Genomic DNA, 26,426 nt, shown 5'->3' with positions numbered 1-26,426 from the left:
TAGGTGCCATGCCACAGCGGCAACATGCAATGTGCAACAGCAACAGCAACAGCAAGAGCAAACAGCAGCAGCAACGGCTGCAATGCAAGCGAAGCAATCTGCGATACACAGATAATTGCACTGCGAGAAATTGAATGCAATAATTTTGTTGTTGTTCTATCCGCTGCATTTTTTAATGAAATTTATACATTTATTGGAATTTGTATACAAAGTGTTTTAAAATTATAATTTTTAATTTACCTCACAAAACATATTCAGTGTCTTTAATTTGTTATTCTCAAAAACAGAAATTTTTAGCACGATAAAATTATTTTAGTCAAATCAGTTTTCTGTAGGACGTATAACTATTTTCGTTAACATCTTTAGCTTTAAAATCGGTTAGTAAACATTATTTTAACTCTTTGAGAAGCTTCTTTTAACCCTTTACCTACAATCTCATAAATATCTACACAAAAATGAAATATACAAATTTTTGTCAGTTCTCTTCATGCATGCGAAAAAAAAAAACATTTTCTGAATTCGGCTTTCCATCGATACCTTGACACAGGCGTCAGAGCTTTGGGAGCTGGTGGACTCACCCACGCAGAGGTACCTCTCTTCACGAGTTGAAAAAAAAATATTTGCACGAGAGGGGCCAGAACCATTTAGGGTGAGCAAGTGTACGGTGGCTGCCACAACAAATCCCTAAACAAGCAACAACAACCGGCGCACAACACAACTTCCGACGTCGACACCCAGCGTCAATATTCCTAGAATGGCGGAACGCAGCCTAGTCCTCGTCCTCGTCCTCGTCCTCGAATTCTCCTCGTTTTCGTCCTTGTGGGTGGGCTGAGCCACCCCCCTCCCCCTCCCACTCCCCATCCCAACGAGTCCTGCCGTTTCTAGTGCTGCATTCTGCATGTAGAGCGGAATTTCCGGTCTAACCTCACAGCGCCCAAGCGGAAATACAAGCGGATTAGCTTTTAGATTTATATACTAACAAACACCGATTAGACAGGTGGCCAGGGTGGCGAGTCCTGATCCCAGAGAGAAAGCGAGAGACCGATAGAGAGGGAAATACGCTGAGCATGGGGTTCCCGGAGAGAAACCGAGAGCAATTTGCTCTATTCTAGAATTAGAGAGAGAGTGTGAGAGAAAGAGGTTTCTCTTTTTGGGAGACAAATGGGGGTAAGCACTCTCTGCACTTCTCTAGTCGATTGGTAACATTTTTTTTGTTGCTGCTGTCGCTTTTGGCATTGCATTTTAGTGTTTCCTGCTCGAAGTTCAAATGTGAGACTATTTTCGAATTTTCTTTCTCCATCTCTCTCTTTTTTATATACCTGTCCCATTTCTTCCCCTTTCTAGCTTTGGTGTTAATTTTTCAAATGCCAGTCAATTTTTTTTTATTTGCCAACAACTAAAAATTGAACTGAGAAACTCAAGTTAAAACTATTTTACGAACATTTTTTTTTCTGCTTCCCGAAGTCTAATATTGCACTGCTTGTGAAAGTCTAATTTAAAAAACCAAATAAAATTCTAGATAAAGGAGGTATTTTATTTTATTTAATGTACTATTTAAACATTTTATTGTTATTTCGAAACAGAAATAAAGATTTATTTAGTATTAGATTATACATTTTTGCAAATGATTTTAATAATACTAGTTTTAGTTTTATAAGTAAATCATTCAAGCAGAAATCCTCAAATAGTTGTCTAGCTATGTTGGCCAAATTAAGCAAAATATTTAGAAATGTTAAAACTTCTCCCATCAGCTGTTAAACAATTCATGTTAACCTATCCTTCTTTTTTGTTGCATCACAATTTTTCGTTATGATTAAACATTCAGTACCCATGAGCAAAGGAGCAACTTTGAACTGCCATGCTGCACAAATCACAACTTTCAGACTATTAGTCCGTAAATGTATGAAGATATAGATATAAACCATTTTTTGTGCGCTACTTGGGTTTGTTTGGCGCTCGAAGGAAATGGTTTGCCACCTTAAAAATTGCAATGAAAGTCGTCGTCAAATTGTCATAAAAATGCGATAACTCTGCTTTGTGTTGTTCTTATTGGTCTTTTTTTGTTGTTCTGGGGTGTGGTTGTTATTGTTTTTGGTTTTTTATTTTTTTTTTTTGCATGGAATTCTTCTTGTGTCTGTGGTTGGGGTGCTGTTGTTTTGACAACTACGAGAGCATGATAAATTTTTACGATGTTGCCATAACAATAAACCGAGCTTCGGCTGGCTCCGGCATTCCAGCGGCATGTGAAAAGCGCGCGCGGAAAATGCAGAACGTGAAAAACTAATAAAAATCTGCTGCTACTGCTGCTACTGCTGTTGGCAAGCTGCGAAACTTTTATGGCCAAACTACGCGCTCCATCAAAACGCAACGCAAAAGGGGTACGAACGGGTGAAAGGGGTTGTGCGTTCGGTGCAAATGTGAAAAGTGCAAAAATAGCTCAGGTGCAGGGCCGGATAAGCGAGCAAGTCGTCAAAAGGGCTGATGCAGGGGGATAATTCCAGAACCCCCAGCATAGACGACTTTTGTGTCATCCAGAGCACCCCCATGGCAACGCCATTCTATCCACTTCCGCCATTCTGAAAACTTTTTAAAGCCCAAGAAAAAAGTGGAAAACAACATTCTGTATGACAATGAACGATTATTTTTCATAAAAGTGTGCACTTTGATTGACAGAATCTGGGAGGCAAGGAGATAAACTGCCATTTAAATATTTTCTCTAGAAAAACATCAAGCATGTTTAATATAGGAACCGTTTTTGATATAAATATTTTATGTAGGACGATGTAGTATAAAAACTCTGCTTTTAAATGTCTCTTGTAGCCACACATTTTATAAAGTTTATTATACGTATATCATTGCTTGAACGAGATTATTCGTATTCTTATCAAAATTCTGACAGAAATATATGAAAATGTTAGATTTAAAAAAAATCTTCTTTTCTTTTGGTTTTGAAAACAATTTCTCTAAATGTTCTTACATTTTCCTACCAAAAAATAACACCTAGATACCTTTCACAGAACCCTAGCATACATTTCAGAGCAGTTTGTGATTGAGCTACCCAATTCGATTCCTCTCCGTTTGGAGATCAATCATCCAAGTCACGAGCTCAGTGCCCATTCTACATAAACTTTTTTCGGTTTAAAAACGGGGCAAGTAACTACATGCATATATAAGAGTGTGTGATGTCACCAAACCATGAAAATAGGCCTTTTTAAGGACGAGGTTTGGTCGAGAGGAAGAGGGCAAAGGTGGAGGTAAGCTCCTTGTTTGGCTTTGGGATATTTTTGGATTTTGGTTTTGCAAATGGATTTATAACCCCTTGTGTGATTTTATAGGCCCTTAAGCCATTGTTCAAATAACCCGGCGTGCCAAACCACCAACTCCTCCTGCCACACCCGCTGTCAATCTGTCCTCTGTCCACCCCCTCCCACATTGTTGACTGACTTGCAATCCTGGATTCATGGGAGGCGTATGCGTATCCTTCTAATGATATTTGAGGAACGGATGTGTATGTAAAACCAATAATAAGACGACCGCACGGAGCAGGGGTGGTGGTTGCAAATGGCTAGAAGGATGAATGGACGGTTGGATAGCAGGATATCTGCTGGGATACATAGATGGGTGGATGATTAGTGACTGGGTGGTTCGTTCAGACCGAAATGGTTAACAAGTGGTGCGTGTATCAATTCAATTGAATTTGCAAATGTTGTTGTTGCCCACTGATGCATGAAGGGCCCATGAATGCCCAGGAGCAGGATCCGCATTATTATCATCATCATCATCAGCTAACTGAAGTATTTTATGATGTATCCCAATGCCACTTGATGTTTGTCTTTCGATTTCGGGGGCAAGGGAAGGGATTGAAGCAAAAGCGGATTTACGCAGTTCGAGATACAACTTTGGGGGATGGAATACTTGCCAACGAAGGCTGAAAAAATGAAAAAAAATACGCAGCAGAATACGTAACTTGCAATACGCTCAGAAATTCAAAAGTCTTTCAAGAGTTTGTTACATTACATTTTTAATACCTTCTCTTTATTGATTTTTGAAAAGTTTAAGACAAAATGCATTTTACCACTCATGCGTAAAAGATGAAATATATTCATATATTCAGACAAAATACATTTTACCACTCATGCGTTAAAGATCAACTATATTCATTATAAGTTGATTTTTTATATCATTGATAACTTACACATCATTAATTTTTCTAGAATACCTAAAGGATTGAAGATATGTAAATCTAGAATATCTTATCAAAGATAATTATAGTTTACTCTGTACTCTCCCCTGCCCCGAAATAATGTTAACACTTTTTCGCTTAACCAGATCAGCGTTAATTAAAAAATCGTGAGGCGACGCAACGCAGCACAAAAGAAAAGTAAAGGAAGCGATAATAAATACCATACAGAAACAACCAACAAAAGCAACAACAACAATCGGAAACAACGTGAGCGGGCAAAGCAATGGCAACAATTCAATTAAAATGCCAAAGGGGCCTGAATGGCATGCAAAGTGCTCAGGGGAGCGAAATTAACCCCTATAAACTCGTAATATGCTCAAAATGATGCACTTAAAAATACATTAATCACATCGACAATTATGCCGGACGCATGCAGGCATTTGTGTGCGTAAGCGAAAGAGGAGAAAAACGGTACTAACAGATAGAGTGGGTGAGTGAAGAAAAGAAGCCGACACGTGCTTAAAAATAAACGGGGCTTCCCCCAACCTTTGGCTGGGCGATGTAAAAAAAAGGGGAAAATTAACAAGAAAACCAACCACCGTGGATATACAGAATTTCCAGCCCATACTCATAAACATTTAAAGAATTTATAAATGTACATAATTATATGTGGAATACTTTTAAATTTAAATTTAATCTTTACAAAGAGCACAATAGATAAAAACAAAAACAGAAAAATGGGAAACTGTCAAAAATCCTTATATCAAATTGTATTTTATTTATTTATCTAAATAAATGATTATTATTTATTTTGGACTATATAGAAAGTCAGTCACTTATTAAATATTCCATGCCCCTTATTAAGCTCTGCTCATCACCAATGTGGTTTTTCTCAGTGGAGACCAACTGGACCCCATTGCACACAGAATTCAAAGCATAAAAGCTTTCGTGTCGTCATTAAAAACTGTTTTTGCTAATTAAGTGCTCAATTGAGCATTCAATTTCACACACACACAAAGCGGGGATGAGGTGGCGAGAACGGGGGGAGTACACAAGCAAATAACAGCGAAACAGGGTAAATACCCACCGAAGCAGAACAAAAGCCCAGAAACAGAAACCAAAGCAGAAGCAGAAATATCAACAGCAAACAAGGTCCATAGCTTTAGATCCCTCTACCTCCAGTTCCTCCCCTGAGATTCCCCCTTTCCACCCCCTTCCCACCTTTTTCCCCATCCATTCTTCACCTACGGCCAAGGCAAACGAAATGAAATGAACGAAAGTATAACAAAGTTGGTTTATTTGCTCTGTTAATGCAAAATGATTCCCCCGGGGAGAGGTGAGGAGTCAGCAGTGCAACCACAGTGGAGATTGTCTAATGGGAAACACAGTGTTGCGTAGCTCTTAAAGAAAACAATAGTGTGTTTATATAAATAAAAAAATAAACTCGTGTATATAGAAAAACTCAAATAAGTAAAGATCATTTTAAAAGACATCTAAAAATCAACCTATAGAAAACATAAAAAAAAATGTAATTAATGCAATCTACCTGGCCCATACACATCAGAACACTTCTCTTAAAATCCATGGGAAAGGCTCAAGTTTAAGGTAATTTAAAGTTCAAATTTAATTAATTTTCTTCTCTGAATGTTAAACAGGTGGTATTTATTAAAATTAACAAAACATTTATATGTTTTAATTGCTTAGCTGAAAAATTTAATTTAAAAAATGTTGGGAACAAACTTAGAAATAATTTTCTATTATAAAAAATGAATACATTTAAATTAAATTACATATATGATATGTCGTGCGTTGTAAAACAACATTAAACGCAGAAAATTTATTTTTATTGAGAATATCTTAACAATTTCCCCATTTATTTAAAGAATATGTACAATATACAAACTGAAAAATCGTATAGAAACCAAAAATCTTGTTTGTAAAAGGAAACAAAATGTTTTTTTTTTATCTTAAAGAAATTTAACAAAATTTGTTACTTGCGACTGATTTCCCAAAATATTAAAATCGTAATATCGAAAAACTAACACTTGTTTCCGTGTACCAAAACAACCCAAAAAGAACCAAAGAGCAAAGGGGCGGGTAATAAAAATGAGTAAAGGAAAACACAAACAAAACCCGAGTCGACATAAGGGTAAACACGATTCAATAAAATTACGCTGAAAAGTATGCAACAGAAACAAGCAAACAAAGTGAAAGGGGACGAAAAAGGGGGTGCCGTGAGGGACGGCAAAAGCTGGTCTGAGCTCATAAAGCAAACAGTTACTAGGCGCTGACGAAGAACTGAATAAACTGGGAATGAATGCCAAAGCAAACGTGGCAAAAAAAAGTGCAAAGCAACCGGCACGAAGAAATACAAAACCGAAACCGAAAAAAAAACCAAAGTACGCCAAAGGAAACGAAGAGAAAAAGTACTTAAAAAGCTCACAAGCAAATATTTATAACAGTAAATCACTTTGGCGCTAGCACACATACACAAACAGACAGCGAAAGGAGATGGAGCGAGGGAGGATCAAGTGAAAAGTGCAATAAAAGAAGCAACAATGGTGCACTTAAAAATAAAAGTTATTTTCAAGCCAGATGGGAGTAAGGTTATATGTTATTTTCTAAAGGCTTAACTGTTAAAAAATTATTTTGAAATAGGAAATTGTTTTTAATTTCAAAAACATTTAGTTGGTTTTAAAAAATTCTTTCCCCATCTTTTTTTAATAGTTTTCGAATTCGTTTTGGTTTTTATTTTGGCGATATATACATATATATATATAAAAAAGCAAAAACCGCGGTCCTAGAAATATTCAATGTTTTTTCCTGTGCATCAGCACGAGCGAAATTTGTGCCATACAAAATGTTGTTGTACCTCTGTTTCTGTTCCTCAGCAAGGAGCAACTGGCAAATATTTAAATTCGTGCGCTAAAGCACACAATAAAAATGTAAACAAATACAAAGTAAATATGGCGGCGACAGAAGCAACAACAAGAGCCAAAATAAAAGGAGAAGAAAATCGCGCAGTTCGTGTCTTGGGGCTTTCACCTCCTTTTCCCATTCTTTTTCACAGTTGCACTTTGAGGGTTGATAAAACTCCAAGTCTGTCTGTGTAATATGTGAGTCCTTAGTTGTTGTCAAGTTTTTAATTAAATTTGGGACTGCAATTTTTGCCAACAAAAAAGTAACGAAGAAAAACCAAAAAGTTGCTGCAGCAACAATAAGGTTATCTTTCGGCAAAAACTTTTTGCCAGCCAACGAAGATCTCATAAGCCTGGGATAACAGAAATCTCTCACAATTAATACGACAGCAAAGGATGTAATTTGAACATGAAAACTTTGTGCTTATAAATGCAATACAATTTCTTTTGGGGCAGACGAAATGCAAATATTTTTACTGAACTGTGTCTGCAATTGTCGGAAACAAATTGATGCCTTCAAATTGAATTGGTAAATACAGAAATTGTTACGACCAACTCTATGTTCCGTTCAAAATTGAACAAAATAAAAACACAGTCGGTGCCGAAGGGATTGAACTACCGGCCACTACCCTCAAATAAATATGTTTAACCAAATTGCTAACCAACAACAGCCCTCTTGGAGGGAAAAAAGGACGAGTCAGGCGTAACATATTTATTGACATTGCGGTTGCCGGACTCAGAACCCAGGATTGAAAGCCCGAAACCCGAACCCAAACCCAAACCCAAACCCAAGCCTGTATCCGGGCACACATTGGATTTCAGTTAGCAGTTAGCTGCCAAGCAACCACCACCACTAACCACTGACACCAGGGCCACAATCCCCACGATACCTCGGATACTCCAGCCCTATCCCCAACCCCAATGCCTGCCCCCAGCTGCCCGGAACCCCGATCCCCAGAAACCACCGAATGAGTGGCACTTGCAAGTGTGGTGTTTATGTTCCATACATCAAGGGTTTATGGGCTAAACGTTTATGTGTCTGGCAACAACAAGCTTTTAAAGGGTTTCCATACACTCGCCCTCAGATATACAGCAGAACTTCTCTAACCTGAACTTCTATACCTCCTGCAATTGTCACTAGTTTTTTTTTTATCTCAAAATAATTTTTCAAAATGTTTGCAACTCGTACATTACTAAGCAGAGGTTTTTCTTCATCCTTCAAAAGATGTACATACATACATTCATAAACAATTAAAAGTTTTATGCTCTGTAAATAAATCGGACCACAGTTTCAAAAACTCTCAGAAACTCAATTAAGGAGGTTCCACTGTACCCACAAGCATATGTGCAGGGTGGCGCACTAAGAGTCAATGCCGAAGTTTGCCTTGGTAGCGCCACTTGAAATTTCACTTACACCCACACGGAATGCCTTTTTGTGCGCCTGTGTGTGTGCGAGTTGACGTTGCACACTTCGTTGACTCCCAAAAGACGCCCACACTCAAACGGTTGACCTCAGACGTCCCAGATAAAGGAGGGGTCGATGTGGTGGTGGGCTAACGTATTACAAAATGTATTTTATCTTCATCGATTGGCAGAATTTATATGTTTTTTCATGCCACATCAGCGCTTTATGTGTGCACTGAGAAGGAGAAGAAATGGCAGGGGGCGAGGGGAGGGATTCGAAAGCGAAGGGGAATCCCTTGTAAGTGAGTTGAGGTTATGTGCTGACAACCACGAGCACCACCATATGCATATATTTTAGCTGTGGGTGTGTGGGATAAATCAGCTGCTGCTAACAGATGATGATGATTACAAAGGGATGAAGTTGTAAGACTGCGATACCAACGAAGATGTAAAGCGTGTTGCTCGGAATGGAAAATGTCCTGTCGAAATGGGCAAGACAATAAACCGTTTTAGCATGTGAATCAATTGGCGAAATTTGTAACATTTAAACGCGTGTATGTGAAAATTGCACTTAACCATTTATAGCAATGTAGAATGTTTATTTTACGGTAAATTGTAAATTAAAAGGGGCAATAAAAACTTATCTTAATTAAAAAGTTTATTTTTATAGACTAAATTAAAATGTTGCCCTATAAAAATTATTAAGAGTAAACATTTGTAGAAAAATTTATTTTCAAATTCGCAACATTTCCGCGTAGTTCACGACAAAAAAAAAACAGCCACCGTTTATTAAATATTCACGGGTAAAGAAAATCACCATAATCTATGGCTAGAAGTCAATTTTATTTTGCATAATTCCCCTTGAATATACATCATGCACAAACTCCTCTGTCTGCAATCATGTTTGCCAATTATGCAAATGGCGATGCGACCCACTGTGCGTGCAGACGGCACCACCGTGGGCCACAGCCGAGTAAATACTCTCCAAACACTTGGCTTCGTGTTTACCACAATTTACTGCGACTCGAGTCAGCCGAGCTCTAGCAAGTATAAATGCAATGCACATTTTTTGCCCACAATTTCCTAGAAGTTCAAAAAATGGAGGTGTGCAAAAGGGGGTCGAGCACAATAAACTGAAATAGCGATGGAAAAGAGGTCGGTTAGAGGGGGTTACGTCGTAGCTTGCCACAAGCCAAATATGTCTGTGTCTGGGCCTCGGTTTTCACCCCCTACCCCAAGCACTTTCCACGAACTACGCCCCTGCCCGCAATCGCTGTCTCGTTCACACTTTTCTTTCAGTCTCGTCCTGGCATTCGTGTCTGGAAAGTGTGGCAATAAAAAGGATAATGTAACTGTTATTCTACGCAAAACGGAAACAAAGGGGGAAGGGGGCGGGGAGGGGGGCGGTGGTTTGGGGTGGTGAGTGCTTGAAATATTTTTGTGGCAAAGGTGGCAACTTGGGCAACAACAAGATGTGGCAAAAGTAAAAAGCACAACCAAAGGCGGCAAAAACAGAATTGTGGTTGTGGAGGGGTTGGATGTTGGGTCCTTGCTGAGTGACTGACTGAACAAGTGGCAACGAGGAAACGGCTGTCAGTCAAAAAGAGGGGAAAGCGGTTGGGGTTTCCTTGCGGGATGGGGTGGTGGTGGTGGTGGTGGGGGAGAAAAATCCAACTTGGTGGTGCAAAAAACCATTCCGAGAGCAAACGAAACGAAAAGAGACGAAACGAAAAGTAACGAAACGAAACGAAACAAGACGAGACGAGCCAAAGTGGCAAAGAGCGAAGCCGGAAAATTGTGTGGAAATTTGAGCTTCTTTTGAAATTGAGGCCGGAAATGACACCCACACAACCCACTGTGCAGAGAGAGAGAGAGATAGCGGTATTGAATGTGCAAACGAGAAAGAATGATAGACAGAAAGGGAGTCACAACGACGACGCCTGTTGTTGTGTTAAACAAAATGTTTGCGGGTGCAATAAGCGTAAATTCAGTGGTTTTATGTTTACTTATTCAACTACTCAACCACCCAACCCCATAGAGCATAACTTCATTTTATTGGCAGCACGGGAGGGGGCAAAGTTCCCCTCTTTCCGGGTGGTAATATACTTTTTGCAAATCGATGCCAACTCCTTAAACGGTGGGTGCAATGGTGATGGGTGATGGGTGGTGGGTGATGGGTGGTGGGTGGTGGGTGGTGGGGTCTCGGTTTCCCCCGGGGGAACTACAGTGAGCTACAGTGGGTGTACACGGGACAGGAAGTGTGTGGCATGTTGAATGGTCTTGAGTGTTTTCGTATGGTTGACAGGATAACACGGAGTAATTCAATTCGAAATACTTTATGCTGTTGCTTTTATTATTTGTGCTTGCTCGGTCGGTCGTTCGTTCTCGTTCTCGTTCTCCTTTCGTTGGGGGATTTCTGTTGTCGGAAGTAGCATTTGTAGGTGGTTTTTGAGTGGGTGGTTCGTTCGTTCGTTCGATGTGCTGTTCTGGGTGGGCTGCATAAAAATTCGTGTGCAAAGTTATACACACACTTATACATAGAGGGAGCGCGTCTGTGTGCTTGTGGTTTCTCTTGTTTATTTATTTTTATGATGTTTCCTTTTTGGCATTTTATTGAAGAAGTTTACCGACGCCATTGCTGCTGCATAAATAAGCAAGGAAAGAGGGCGCAAACACTCACTGCCACCCCCAGCCCCATTGCAATTCATAAAAAATCAATATTTATTTCAACAGCTAGTACATGAAACCCTCCTTGTGGTCTTAGCTTGTTATTGGGCATTTAATCAGTTGATTTCTTATTCAGGTTGAAGTTTTTCCTCTGCATTCGTATTGGGTAAATGCAATTAGAGAAGCTTTTGCAGAGATTTTTCAGAGTACATGGTGGGTATTCATGTGGGATTAAGGACTCTTGAGTGCCAGTTGTAGAAACATGATATAGGTATACCAAAAATTTAATTTGAGGAATAGACAAATGAGTAATCATGAATCTGTTTGAAAAATTAGTTTGCTATTTTCAATTTAATTCCAAAACATAAGAGACCTGACTTGTATCCACAATATTATTCTACATATCAGCTACTATTATTTTACGATTCAATAGATGTGTTTGTTAATTTGAAATAAGTATTAAAAATGTACTTAATAAAAATTCCTCCTTATGTTTTAATTACATTTTTGTAAATAACCAAATCAATAAGTTCAATGGCAATGATATATATCTCAACCCTTATATTTTTTTCAGAATATTAAAGTTTGTCACCACACAAAATACTTTGATTAAGTTAGTATCGAAGTTGGGAGTTTTAAAATCTCGCCAAAGCACCGTTTTAAACCCATTTGCATGTGCATAATACTGTTCAACCCATTTAAAAAATAAATAGACAGGCAGGGGAACGGATTCCTAACAAATGCTTAACTCTTTTTGTGGTAAAATGCAAAATAGTCTGCAAAGCCATCTACTTTTGCCACCCAAACCAGTGAAAGCTAAACGAGCCGAGCTAAGGCTATTATTGAACTGCCCGAGCAAAGCGGCCAACGCCGAACACTCAAAGTTAAGTGAAACCAATTGAAATTTATTGACGCGAATTGGGTTTCACTTGAACCCGCTAACCCCGGGGCGCAGGCTTGTCGTTTCGCATTACCAAAAGTCGGGCGGAATCATATCGGTTTTCCCCGCCAGCAGAGAACAGAGTCACTTACCTTCTTTTGACTTGTCGTACTGCTTCGGCGACGTGGTCTTCTTCCCTGGCACGGGCCTCAAGGCACTGCTGATGAGCTGGGGGCGAGTTTTGGCACATGGACACGGGTCAGGTTGCATTGCCCAGCTACTGGAAGTTGAATAAATACTTACAATGCGATCGGAGCGCTCGCCGCAGGGCAAACGGGCCACTGCGGATTCGGGACTGTCCTCCGGTGGAGGTGGTTGAGGTACCCAGTTGTAGGCCCGCCTGGAAATGGGCACCCCGAAGCGATCGTGTTGCGAGGCTTGTTGTCTACACAAATGAAAAAAATATTAATTAGTAATACCAATACCATACCATATCAAGAACAGACGGTGGTCGTTTTCACTTTCATGCGCACAAAAAAGGCAATGAACTTCTTATCAGTGATGCAAACCAGTACTGACCGAACATAACTGTTTTTTTCGCTACTAACATGAACCACAAATTAAGCAACTATGCCCTAAAAACGTTTTAGTCAAACTTAAAAACTCAAAATACTACGTAATATATACATTAAATAAGACAGTCGATTTCGATTTTGGGGAATAGAAATTTATGACACTACATTTATCTGAAAATAGGTAATATTGTGTTGTATAAGCCCTGCGAATTAGTTATCAGTTCGGATTCCATAAATTTTGATCGAGATAGTAAGAGGATTTAAATGATGGCGGCCAGTTATAACTTGTTTGGATCGAATTCCAATCCAAGCCTTATATATCTCAAAAAATATTTGTCCAGTAGTGAATCTGGCTTTACTAAACACCCCACAATTCTTTAGGGTCTTGGAAAACATTTGAAATAACATATTTTATAAAGCCTGTTTGGGTAGTGTTCATTAGGGATATAAAAAAATAGGTTTATCTAATTATATTTATCTAAACAAACTGAAGAAGTAATATATTTAACAACTCTAAATTAAATTTATAGAACAGCACGTTAGGAACAGAGAATCTTTCAATTTCTATAAACACTTTCATGAACTGGATAAAAAAACATTCTGAATCATGTTGTATCGTTTGCATTTCTGATTTGGTTGTATTAATGCAAAATCTGGCAGTTTCTTTAAACTAATAATCAGATCAATATTCTTTGCTTAGCTTCACACCTTAAACTCTCGTAGCAGTCCAGACAGACCACCGCATATTCTCCGTTCTCTAGCAGTAGGCCATCGTCGCTTTTCTGGTGCTTCACGAAGGGAAACTCGTTGACGGGGAGCGCCCGTACTCTTTTCCGGTAAGTCGTAATGCCGCACAGGTGACAGTTGTAGTCGTGCCAATTATATTTACGATCCGCTGGATTCACGTTGGGACTCTGCGCCTCGTACCTGCAAGACAGGGGAAATCCCATCAATGAGTATTTGAACATCTGAGATTAAAGGCAGTTTACTTACTTGCGCCACTGGTTCAACATGGAATGGTAACAAAAGGTGCAAACTAGGGCCGAATTGTTCCTTAACTGCTCAGCATTGGGAAGTGAATTGTGTTTCAGTAACAGTGGAAAATACGGCCGCGATCCCTGGTGAAAAACAGAAAATAAATGTTGTTATTGTAGTTAAATCTTTAATAGATTTAGTTATTTCTTTTTGATCAAATCATATAGTTAGCTACATTCACAAACTCGCAAATTAGATAAAAAAAATCGTTATTGTGTTGACATTATTTCTAAAAACAAATTACAATTTTACATGTTTATGTAAAACTATAATAATAGAATTTTATATCGCTTTTAAAACATAGTAAGTAGAATCTTCCAAAATATGAACAAAATTTGTTGCAAAGTCTTTCCCGCACTATTCTTCTCATTGCTAAATTAAACTAATTAATGCACAACATAAAAAAGATAACATTATTTGATATCTACGCCGAATGTAATTCAGTGCGAACGCTATCTAAAACAATCGGCACACATATTGTGTAACAACGTATTTACCCAGAAATGGGTATCAATATTGATTGAGCGCAGTCATTGCCTTCATTGAGCAACAGGAAAATAACTAAGCTTATCAGCAAATTACATGTTTGGCAAGCGATCACAATATTATGCCATACACAAACGCATTTATACAAATAAGTCAAATAAGTCAAGGTCTTGCAAGTTGAGCTAAAACAGAAACTAATCTCTTAATACCTAAAAGTCTTTTTCCTACTTAAGCCCAACAATCACTCATTATCGTTTTAAAAGTGTGCCTTAATGGTATTTGATGTGTAATTTCTTGCTTAATGGTGAGATAGTTTTTTTTTTGCTTGATTGCTTTTCCACAAATTTAGTATTAGTTCTTAGCTTTTAAAAAAATGTGCGTTTACTTTATATAAGGTGCTCATATTGTTTGAACCAATTTTTACTTTTTTGCCGAACTTCATTTTCAGATTTTAAGTATTATTGTCCCTTTTTAATTTTTCAGTAATTTTTATGTTTTAGTTTGATAAATTTTGTCTGAATAACGTGTTTTTGTTAATATTTGGCTACACTGTGTTAGGACATAATTTTAGGAAAAAAATTATTCCTTCTTCCTAATATTGCTAGATCACAATCAATTTTTTTAAACCAATTCTCGGTTAGAAATAAATCTACGAATCTCCTATACAATATAAAATGTAATTTAAAGATATATTATAGCGTTAGTCGGCACACATAACATAAAATGCTCGCCCTTTTTTGTGCGAGTAATTTGCATGGCTAAACTTGTCAGTGTGTGTGTGCCGACTGCGGTTTTATGAGATAGGGTAGTGGCAGTATAACTTTTTGCAATGTATATCGATAAATACTTTAAAACAGCGTTCGGCACACACTCATACAATGTAAAATATCATGTTGGCCTCCATTTGTTTAATTAATTAATTTGCGCTATGCGTGTGTCGACAGAGTATTTTTCTGTTTCCGCGAGATAGGGACTGCTGCCTTACGACAACGAACGCATCACTGTTTTGCCTAACTAATAATTTGATAGCACGTTGTGTGTTCCTTCTTGGCCTGTTACTATAACTATATCTGCCCCTTTGAAGACTCTACCTCTTTGCTGGCATAGAGAACTCTGGCTAAGGTTAGGTCCGAGTGCAATCCGCATAGATAGCAGTAGATGGACGTGCTGGCAGGCGTCGAGGATGATATGGATGGCGTGGAGGGCGGAGTGTTGATGCTCATGGCGCCGTGCCGAGATCCATTTGGTGAGCTGGAGGTCAGCATGGGCGAGGGAATGTTGTATCTGCAAGGAAACGACAGATTAGATCCGTTCAGGTTATGAAATATATGGAATTTTAATGAAGAACCTTCTATGCTCGAGGGGAACCCGTTCCGCATCCATTGACTCCCACTGGCTGGCCAGGTAATCCTTGCAGTCCTTGCAGGCCAGCACGCGATTGCTGTTTAGCTCGTTGTTGTTGTTGTTATTGTTGTTGTTGTTATTGGTATTACTATTATTGTTATTATTGCTGGTTACGGCACTGGCCTTGAGACAGGGAAAGTGCATGGCATGGGAGTTCATGTGCTCGGCACTTGTGGACAGCCAATCCATTTTGTTCGATGGGCAAAGCACTTTGCAAATGGAGCAACTGTAAAATGCAAATTGAGACACATTAGTTACAAGTACCGAGAGGATAACTGCCGGATATTTCACTTACGGATACTGTCCGTGCCCATTTTCAATGGCTCCTTGGCTGGAACTCGGCGAATTTGGGCGCGAATCGCTGCGACGAATTTGTTTCAGGTCACGTGCCGTGTTTGAGTTGGAATTGTTCGAGTTCGTCTCGTAGGGCTATCAATAATGGAATGAAAATGAAAACATTCAGATTGTATAAGCTAATTGTGTATTAGTTCTAAGAATATCACGCACACGCCGCCTTCACAGAATGACTACTGCCTCGACGATCCCCAAAAGACTCACTTTGAAGCTATCTAATCAGCGAGCGAGCAAATCGACACAAAATAAAGTCCACCAAATTTTATTAAATATTTTATACATTTGATTTGCTATTCAAGGAGTAGGCACTCGACTATGACTGGCGTTCGACTGGGTTCGCTTTCGGCTTCTGCCGCAAAACCGATTCCATCCGGTTCGAACAGTGTGCGGTTCACTTATCTCCCTTCGATTTGCGACTTATATTTCGAGGGCGAGAGCGAATGCCTCTCCAAAACCATAAGCTCCTTATCGCGGTCCGTTTAGGACTAATTAGATGGTTTGGGGTTACGACAGCTGATATCAATCATGGCTTGAGTTCAAAGTTGAATACAGCTAATTTTCGGTCTATTTGTTCACTCTTTTACATCATGACTTAACTGAATTTGGTTGAAGTATGTCAACAAGGTCTATATTTGAAAATAATTTAATTTTCAAGGGTCATTCAAGTCAAACGTGGAATTCTTTTCTTATTCTTTTTCGAAAATTACAAACTCATTGTGGTCAATTGAATTTATTGCGAGTAGAGCTACAAACAAAGAAGCTAAGGAGGCGGTTATATCTATTTGTCAGATCTGATTCAATGGTTTTATTTCCGACAAATTTATTGGAATTATTACCAAACTATTTGCTTTTTCAGCATTTATCAGCACTTAGTACGATTTACGACTCAAGAAAGTTGAACGACTTGGCTCAGTGCGAAAGCAGGTGTTTGCTTTATACATTTACAGACTTTTATAATGCGTTATCTGGGGGAAGGACGGATATGATAGTCAGCAGATATGGATCATACTTCTATCAAGTGTTGCCAAGCCAAACATTTGCAATTCAAAGCCCTGAGACCGTAATGCAAATACTCGAGAGCGGCATGAAAATGAAAACAGAAATCAACAAATAAGACAATGCAAATGTAAACAATTCGGAAAGAATTGTTTAAATATTGAGTTACAGTTGTTGTTATTGTCGCTGGCGTATTGATAAATATTTGCATTTATCTATATTTAATTTCGTATTTTGTGGCTCAGTTTACTGTTTCTTTATGCAAGAAAACGAGTTTCGAAAACACTGCCCGATTGTGCAATGACCTGAATAAACACTGAGTACACGCAAGCTTCTATATACGCACATTGTACTCATATCAACAGATATATAGAAAATAGAGCAAATTGTAGGCACCTGTTTAAAGATAATTTTTGTTTGAATTTCGTCTTCTTTTCGACCCACACGCTTCGCAAACGGATGACTTCTGTTTAATCAAAGCCAACACAAATGTCAAACAGTTCAAACAACTAAAAAACAAACATTTCGCAATTACAAAGAAAGCAAGAAAATAATTTGTGAAATTTAATTGTGTTCGAGTCACTCAACTCTGTCAAGGCTGCCTAAAAAAATGTATAATTTTAGCTGTATTTGACACGAAGCTGTTTAACCAATATAAATAAAGTCTAAAGGCCACACAGGAAACAGTATCACAAAACTAAAACCAGCAAAACGAAACAGTAAATCAACCAAAAACAGAAAGAGAAAAGACTTTAAGACAAATTAAGCTATACAAATAGTCAACAAACATTGGCAGAGATTAAACAAAAGTATTCACTATATTCAAATGTATAAAATCAACATAAATCTAAGCATATTCGTATGCGAATATGAAGAGTAAACCAAAGGAGATTGTAATAATTTATTTGCGAGGCGACGACAAGTCTTTCAATTGTCTCGGGCGAAACGCTCAAAGATTTCAAATTAGAAACGAAGGGAAAAAAAGAATGCCAAAACAAAACTAAAAGCAAAATAAACAATATAAACAAAACTGAGGCGCTGAGACGACAGCAACAAGAACAACAGCCGGCTATAAATAAAAAGCGTTTAAGTAGAATTAAGCAAAAAGCAGACAACTAAACCGGTTCGAAGCAGATGCCTTAAACTGACAGAAAAAAAAAAGGTGACTCTGACTCGACCAAGTTTACCCAGTTTTTTATTGCCCCCGCATATGTGTGTTGTCTTGTTTATACGATAATTTCATTTGGTTTCCCTCCTCATTTACCACTCGCATTTGCTCTATATTTATTTGCTCTTCCCCCCCAAAAAAAGGAGAACATGCGGAGTTGCCGTGAGTTCCGGCTATCTAATCTCGACATTTGTTGACTCAAATTGGTTAACATGCTGACGATCGAATTTATTCTGGCATAACTCCCACTCCCAACGCTGATTAGCTGGCTCTGTCTCTGTCTCTATCCTTCTCTTTCTTCGACGGCCTTCTGGTTGCAAATGAATTACTCAACAATTTGAGGTCGTGAACCATCCTCTGCCATCTATCTGCCGACTATAGGCCCACTCCCAGACGCCTGGCACTTTAATGGGGCCCGGTTCAGTTGGGTTATCGGTTTTTCGCGGCGGGGGCAAGTGAGTGCGGCTAATCGCTGGAAATGTGAGCAATGTTATCATCGCTACTTCGAGTGCCACTGCTACTGACCCAGGCGATCCCATCCCATTCCATCCCATCCGATCCTCTCAGTCTCTTAGTCTCTTAGTCTCCCAGCAGTTGCTGTAATAAAAGCAATCATTGTTTTTTTCTATATTCGTACACCATAACTATTATCTCCCGCGCACTCCCTAGTAAATTTCCATGTTTGCGCACTTAACTGATACTCTGTGAATATACCCATATATATTATATATATATATAATGGATTATTTATGATGCAGGCAAATGAGAATCGCATTCGAGTACACCTCACAAATTGTTATTGACAATCGATTCATTCAACTGCGTCATCTATGAAATAACCAATTTCTTCAGCGTAAACTAGCAAGATTTGGTTTTATGAAACAAAGCATTTCCCATTATAACCAATACGAACGGGTTTGAGTCGGTAGCATGCTTAAAATCGTATTATTTTTTATAGATTTTTGTTAATTGTCAAGCCTTCAAAAGAGCCAACTGGCTCCGGTTGGAGCCAGTTTTCTTAAGAAATCAACAATTATTTTCATGGTACAACTTTCCTTTAAAGCAGAATCCTAATGGATTTTTACATTTTGTTTTCATCTACGAATACTAATTATGTGGCTGTGGTAACCAAATTTATTTTGGCAATACCAATGCTAACGGGTATGTTACAGTGATCTCTTTTACATGAATTTTTATGTAACTACATAGCTTCAAGAAACATGGTGAGTCATAGTTATAAGCTAGGCTTCTGATATAAAACAAAATATTGTAAAACTCTATTAAATTCTATATTCTATAAGCTTTTTGAAAAATTAAACTTCCTAGTTTTATCAATTTTCCTTGGAATTTTTCATATTTTTTGCCAAACCCCTATATCCAGAGAGTTTTTGAAGAGAACTTGTTAGTTCAGTTCAGTTTGTAGTATCTGAGTTAAAGCGTGTTGCTAAGATCCTAAGTGACCTATTTATACTTCCATTTATGGATGAGTTCCTTACCCTAAACCGCACATTACTCGTGGAGTCCGAATTGGCCAGGGACTTTTCCGATGGTGAGTTACGACCTCCAAATTGGACCCCACTATTTCCGGCTATCCCTCCGCTGGCACTATACATGGCCGAGTTCGATTCCAGCGAGTGTCCAGCGCTTGGAGAAGCTCCACCCACAGCTGAGTGGGTGCTGGAGGCAGCTGGAGGTGGACCACCCATCTCCAAGCCAGTGTGCTTCTCGTTGCAAGTGGAACAGACCTGAACCATGCCTGAAAGTCGGGAGATAATTGCGTTAGATGAGATGACAAAACTGGTACTCAACGCACTTACCTTGCGGACTAATTGGACTAGCGTTTTTGAAGACTGTAATGGTCTTGATAAATGGATAATAGGGTTCCCTTTCAGCATTTGGACAGCAGTAGACAAGGCGCAGTTGCGAAGAGGGCGTATCCGATCCACAGGTGTAGCAAACGAAAGTGGTTCTTTCGGCCACGAACGTCGAACGTTTTCGCAGCTGATAGGACCGCTCCGATTCAGGTTTATGGATTGCCTAAAGAAAAATTTGTATTAAATATGTAAATTAGTCATTGTCTTGAGGCACGCGAAATATAAATACTAAAGCTGATCCGGAAATTTGCAGATTCATTTAGCACAATATAAGAGATGATTACACTTCTCCATAGAAACCACATCAGAAGGTGTGAAAAATACAAACATGGTTCTATTTAAAATCGATTAACAAAGCTGAGATTTTTAGCAAACATCTGTTAAGTAGCATTCGCAGTAATGACCTCTACGCCATGTGAATAAATGCCAGCAAACAAAGATCAACAACGCCGTTTAGTGTGTAAACCCCAAAATAGAAATCTTACATTTATTTTTCCAACGAATGCGGGACTTTAATTGGCTATAGCTAAATATTGTTGCTGGATTTAAGTTTTTAAACACCTTTAGATCGCAAACAAGCTGTGGTGCTTATAATTGTTCAAGATGCTGACATAGAAACGACATTGATAAATTACTCTTATGTTGATTGACAGAATGACACGCATGAATAAAACATTTCATGATGCAACCAGCTATAGCATTATACAAAAACAAAAACTAAATGTATTCAAAAGCTTAAAATTGTTCTGTGTTTAGTCTTTAAGATAAGCTAAGAATTATTCAAAGCATTATAAAAGTGATTACAAAATGCTGAAATATCCCTGACCCCAACTTAAATATTTGTATTCCAAAAGTCAGTCATTAGACTGATTTAAAGAGTTAAACACTGAAATATGACTTAGAAATTTACTTGTTAACTGTATTATAAATCAGTTAAAATTTAATGTATGAGGGCTAGTTAAAAAATTTGCATTCATCCATTAATTAAATAGCATTATGACATCTCCACACAACAATTTTCCGCTTCCTTGCTGTCATAAACATACGTATGTTACGTATACGACCTGTGAAACCCCCACACTCAAACCCACGGGAACCCGTAACCCGACGTCATCTGTGTTTATACAAATTAATATACGCACGTGGAGACACCCTCATGCAACACTGTAACGCCCCAAAAAAAAAAACATAACAGCTCGTCAACAGGAATGACAAGTGGCATATTACGTATACGACCAAGTAGATTCTCTCATTTTATTTGATAATTTTCATGTATTTTTTGATTATGCCTGCTAGTCTTTTATTCCGACCGCCAGAATTTATGTATCTATGCATCTACATCGCCGTTGTATCTGGGCAGCTGTCCACTCAGATTAGAAAAGCGTGGCGAGACGGGGTAAAGAGCATTAATTTATTTTATTTAGGCACTAAGCAAATTTAATTGTTTGTTTACTTTCCGTATTTCATTGTGTCAGATTTTCTGACATTGATAGGCGCGCATTTTGATTGCACAACGGCCAGCAAGCGGCATGGGTAACTTTTAGATACAAAAGTATCCATACCTACAGGGAGAATTTATGCGCGAGTGTTTCTCTTTCTCTTTCTGTTCCTTTTTCTGTTTCGGTTTCTGTTTAAGTTTCTGTTTCCCATTTTGTTTGTTTGCTTTGTCATGCGGCTCGCATACACATCACATCAATCTGGACAGTGCCATGTCATCTATATTTATTGATCCAGTGGCTCGGTGGCGTCTCCACCTTCCGTTCCATGCCCCGCCCCCAGTTACGCCCACTTACAGGCCGACGTCTGACAGTTGGCTTTTTGTGGAAGAAACAAGTTCGTCATATTTTTTTTTATAGATGTTCGTTCTGTTGTTCATTTTTTATGTTCGCTTTCCATGCTCGCTCGTTGACTTTATTTCCCTCTACCCCAAAAAAAAAAAACAAAAAAAAAACTCTTTTAGACCTCATTCTTGGTTGTTTGTTTGTGCTTTTCATGCTGCTGATAAGCATTTCGAAAATGGGGGTCATGACCGTTTAATAACTTTTTATGGGCAACTTTTTTCTGTTCTTTCATAACTTTTGTAGCGTTTGTTCTGTTAATTATCAAACAAAGTGGGAGGAGATCTGGGATTGCGGTTGAAAACACTTTTTTTTACAACTTTTGTTTTACAACTTTTTAGCCACTTTTTAGGTAGATATAAATAAGTATTTAGTTTAGAGGCAGTATTTTTTATTAATTAATGGTATTTTTTCTCTTGTTAGTAGGGATTATAAAATAGTTGGAATCGTGTCAGCTTACTTCTTTATCTATAGGTTTTACTAATAATTATTTGTTTAGTTTATAATTTGGGTCAATATTGATTGATTGCTTGGGGATATTTAATACCTCGACGAACGATTTCTAAAACGAACGATTGGCATTGCTATCGGTATAGATATAGTATAATCGAAGTTATATTGGGTAATGCAATAAAGGGGTGTCAAAACTCACAATCGGTAGTTGTGAAAACGTTTTTATTCTAAATCAGCCATTTCCACGTCAAATTTTTAAAAAAGATAAAAATTTTTAAAAGATATTTTAGACAGTTATATCGATAGGGTCAATGCCCCCCTTTTATCAAGATTGCTTCGCCAGCAATGTTACCTTTTCACTTTGCTGATCCTTTAGAATGAGATATGTTTTCAATTTCTTGTAATCCTTCCAGCCATTCGTATCCTTCGGCTTGAAGTTAACTGATGTGTTGCTGCTATTGTTGTTTTCATTGCTGCTGGTTGTACCATTGTTGCTGTTGTTGCTGTCGCCCACCAGCATGGTCAAGTTTTGAGCCATTTTGAGCTGGGGGAAATCACTTGTTCACTGAGCACTCAAATACTTTGTATTTCTTTATTGCATAAATGTAGATCATTTTTTCACAGCATTTCAATTGCTCAATTGTTTTCAATTGAGATTGAATGAATCACTTCTTATTAGCCCAGCGGCAGTTGTTGTTGTTGTTGTTGTTGTTGTTGTTGTTTTGTGTGTTTGGTCTGGCAGATTAATTAGAGATTTCTCGGCGTCTGATCTGAGTGTAAGTGTGAGTGTGTTCGGCACCTTAATTACAACACGATACAAATTAAATTTAATTGAAACCGATATAAACGTTCTTGCTCTCCTTCTGTTTATGTTTGCGGTGTGCAGTTGGGCGTGGATAAAACGCGAACGCGAACGCGAACGCGAACGCGACGACGGATGACGCTCACGATGATGATAATGATGATGACGAGGATAATGATGCATCCGTATCCGTTCCCGGGGGTGCTGCAAAATTCCGCAAACACACGCGATCACCCGCCAAGGGGACGCGGTCGATTAAGAGGTAACTAATTATGCATTACATGCAACATGCCAGGCCTAATGGAAGTGCAGCTCCGGCGTTCACCAAACCGTACACAAGATAATATTTTTATTTGGATATATATTTTTGTGTTAATTTTAATTTTATTAACTTGTCCTGATTCACAGTTGTTGAAATTCTTTCACTTTAAACTTTTTTTTACTTTTTGCACCTTTAATAGTATTTAATTTCAAAACTGTTATAGTAAAATGCATTAGGATCTTAGGAACTGTTAAACATTTACAGAATGGCTTTGGTATAAAGAAGTATTTTTATCAGAACTTAAAAACACCTGTTGCTCTCCATAAGCTAAACACAGGTCACAAGCCACAAATGCTCAACACAATGGAAATGTAATTAGTGTGAATTCGAATACTAGCACCTCTCACACCACCCCCTCATCACTCACTCTCCCTTCTCCCCCCACAGACAATCAATTGAAGCTCGTGCGAAAGGCGTTGAAAGTTGATAACCATAACAACAGACAGTGGGGGTGCAAAAACTGTTTTGCACAAGTTGGATAATAAGCCTCGCACTTGAGTGAAAGTAAATGCAAAGCATAAGCAATGAAAAAGGTTCAAGGAATTCCCCAGAGTTGATAAACTTTTGATTAAGTTTTGATTTAAATATTCTAAGATCCTTAAGCTATTCAAAGTTACTTTTTGTGAAGAACAAAACTAAACTAACTAAGCCTGAATATTTAAAACTAAACTTAAGCATTTGAATTACAGTTAAATACAACCTATTTAACCTATAACTCCCTAGAACAACAAATCAATTATTTAAAGAAGGTAAAAACTTTTCACCCTAAACATGATTGATTTTAACTATTAATGAGAATAGCTAGTGAAAACTTGTAGACATTAAATATTCAAGAAGTTAACACGGGCTTGTTTAGATCCTTAATTTAATGTTCACTTCGAAATTGATTGGATTTGTCTGTAAACAAAACTCAATTGTGAATTGTGAGTGGCGTCGTGAGGTAATTGTGAATCGGTAATGGGAGTAAAAAGCTTGGCCTTGGCCAAAACAGAAACAAAACCAAGCTCGAGCTCGTGCCACGCCCACCCAAGTGGGTCAATGTGGGAGGACAAGGACAAACAGTAAGTTAACTGTTTTGTGTGTGTGTGTGTGTGGGGAGTAGCTTGGATGGAGAGACGGGCAAAGGGGCGTGCCAATTATTTTTTGACCCACTTCAGTGCCCGTGTGCGTGATAAACCATGGTAGTTGATATTGTTGTTATAGTTTTGACTGTTCCTCGCTTCGAGCGATATAAATCAACATTCGCTTACAAATAAATCACATTAAATAACCGATAACAAATACACGAGCTGGCGAACAGCAATCTTTTTCTATCCGTCAGGAAGAAGTTGAAAAAGATGTGGAAGAAGTCGTTGAGGTATGTATGTATGTATGTACAAACATACATATGTATGTCTGTATGTATCAACAGGGGAAGGGGAGACTGCACATGAAACGGTTGCTTTATTTTTAGAACGGTACACGCAAACAAACGCGCGGAAAACGGCAAAAATGCGCGTGTTTGAAAATGCGCTAAGTGAAACGGTAGTTGTTGTTCTTGACTTGCGCCGCCTCACTTGTTTAAGTCGCGTACTTGTACTTGTACTTCAACTGAAGGCACACAGATACGCGCACACACACACAGCGGCAAACTTAATGGCCCTGCCACCTCGCTGACAGGTTAAGATACACTGAACAATAAACAAAAAAAAACTTGACCCGCTTGGCCTTAGGGATGGAATTTCCTTAAATAATAATATATCAAAAATCACTAAATAAAAACAAGTTCGATAAATAATTTCTAACAATCTTTATATCAAAAGTTTTTAGGAAACAGTTTAAATAATTATTTTCTTGTTAAGTTTGACAGGGTGGTACGATGATGAATTTATCTTTAGTAAATTGGTATACTTAAAAAATCGTTATTTAAAATTTGTTTTTATTTTCATGCTTTCACCTATTTGTTTGTTTAGCCACATTCCAACCTCTTTTAATAGTGTTTTATTATGCTTCCTTCATATAATTTTTAAATAACTTCCTATATTTCCATAATTTTCTATTAGTTTATTTTATTGTCACTTATAACGGCATATGAAGTGAACAGCTTTAACTGCTTTAAATTGAATTAATTACTGCAATTGCTGGTGGTTGTTGTTTGGTTTATTAGTTCCCGTATGGAAATCATTGAACTGCCGTCAAGCAATGCGATTAACAAATACACTGAGCCAAACGGTGACTCATCGATGAATTAAATTAAAATCACGCGCACATCACTAACGTCTGACACCTTTCATTTAACCCTTGAAGATGATAGCCGGCGATTAACTAACTGGAAAAGGGCACAAAGTTGGACGTTAAGTTTTGTTTTACTTTATTTTTTGTTGAACAGAAGCAGCGTCGTTAAGTTGGCGGTTATAACTTTTTTTTTATTTTATTTTTAAAACCAGTTTTGGGGCACTGCCACCGTTACCGGCTACTACAGACATTGAACTTTTGTTTGCCTTTATTATTAACACAATCGTTTAAGCTGCTGCTGCTGTTTTTTTTGTTGTTTTTGCTGTTGCTGATGTTGTTGTTGTTGTTGTTGTCACACTTAATATTGTGCATTTATCAATTTTGATTTGGCACACATACATGGCATTTTTGTTGATAACACACACACCTACACGTTTTTGAGCAATAAACAATTGCGAATTGAGATTGAAAATCGCGCAACGATGGAACGGTAGTATAATGATGCCAGCGACGGCCGACGACGACTGACGACTGCGACTGCGGCGGCAAGAACGGATCGAGCGGCCGCAGCCGACGTCGACGCTGGCAGTGACGCTAGCCGCGACGTCGCCGTCGACTTTGCTGATAGAGCCCTGCGCTTCATTGTTGTTGTTGTTGTTGGGTGCTCGTGGTTCTTGTGCCCGCAAGAAAAACAAAGCGAAAGGCAAAAGGCAAAAAGCAAAAGGCAGGCAGAAAAGCAGCTAAAACAAACGCAAACAAACAAAACAAACAACGCAATCGTAGCGACGTCGACAGCGGCTTCATGGGGAGCTCACACATACACCCCCCCACTTACACCCACACAACCACACAT

The 26,426-nt window shown here is 38.3% G+C and overlaps 1 protein-coding gene across 6 annotated transcripts in view; it reads right to left on the bottom strand.

Annotated features, from left to right (window-relative positions):
* Positions 1 to 26,426, bottom strand: part of LOC108134629 (centrosomal and chromosomal factor) — a 72,938-nt gene that overhangs the window by 28,275 nt on the left and 18,237 nt on the right. For 2 of the 6 annotated variants that reach the window (XM_041709830.1, XM_041709829.1), the window contains exons 4-12: positions 19,888 to 20,107; positions 19,567 to 19,826; positions 15,848 to 15,981; positions 15,497 to 15,778; positions 15,240 to 15,432; positions 13,621 to 13,745; positions 13,336 to 13,554; positions 12,356 to 12,497; positions 12,205 to 12,280 (exon numbers count right to left, since the gene is read on the bottom strand). In XM_041709830.1, the coding sequence (XP_041565764.1) occupies positions 12,205 to 12,280; positions 12,356 to 12,497; positions 13,336 to 13,554; positions 13,621 to 13,745; positions 15,240 to 15,432; positions 15,497 to 15,778; positions 15,848 to 15,981; positions 19,567 to 19,826; positions 19,888 to 20,107 (1,651 nt within the window). Of the gene's footprint in view, positions 1 to 12,204; positions 12,281 to 12,355; positions 12,498 to 13,335; positions 13,555 to 13,620; positions 13,746 to 15,239; positions 15,433 to 15,496; positions 15,779 to 15,847; positions 15,982 to 19,566; positions 19,827 to 19,887; positions 20,108 to 22,587; positions 23,451 to 25,972; positions 26,101 to 26,426 lie in introns of those variants that run through there. The other 4 variants (XM_041709831.1, XM_041709832.1, XM_041709833.1 and 1 more) reach the window with 4 other exon arrangements.

This window comes from Drosophila elegans, unplaced genomic scaffold (genome assembly GCF_018152505.1).
Source record: "Drosophila elegans isolate 14027-0461.03 unplaced genomic scaffold, ASM1815250v1 contig_520, whole genome shotgun sequence".
NCBI lineage: Eukaryota > Metazoa > Arthropoda > Insecta > Diptera > Drosophilidae > Drosophila > Drosophila elegans.
This window is presented reverse-complemented; position numbering and strand designations above follow the sequence as displayed.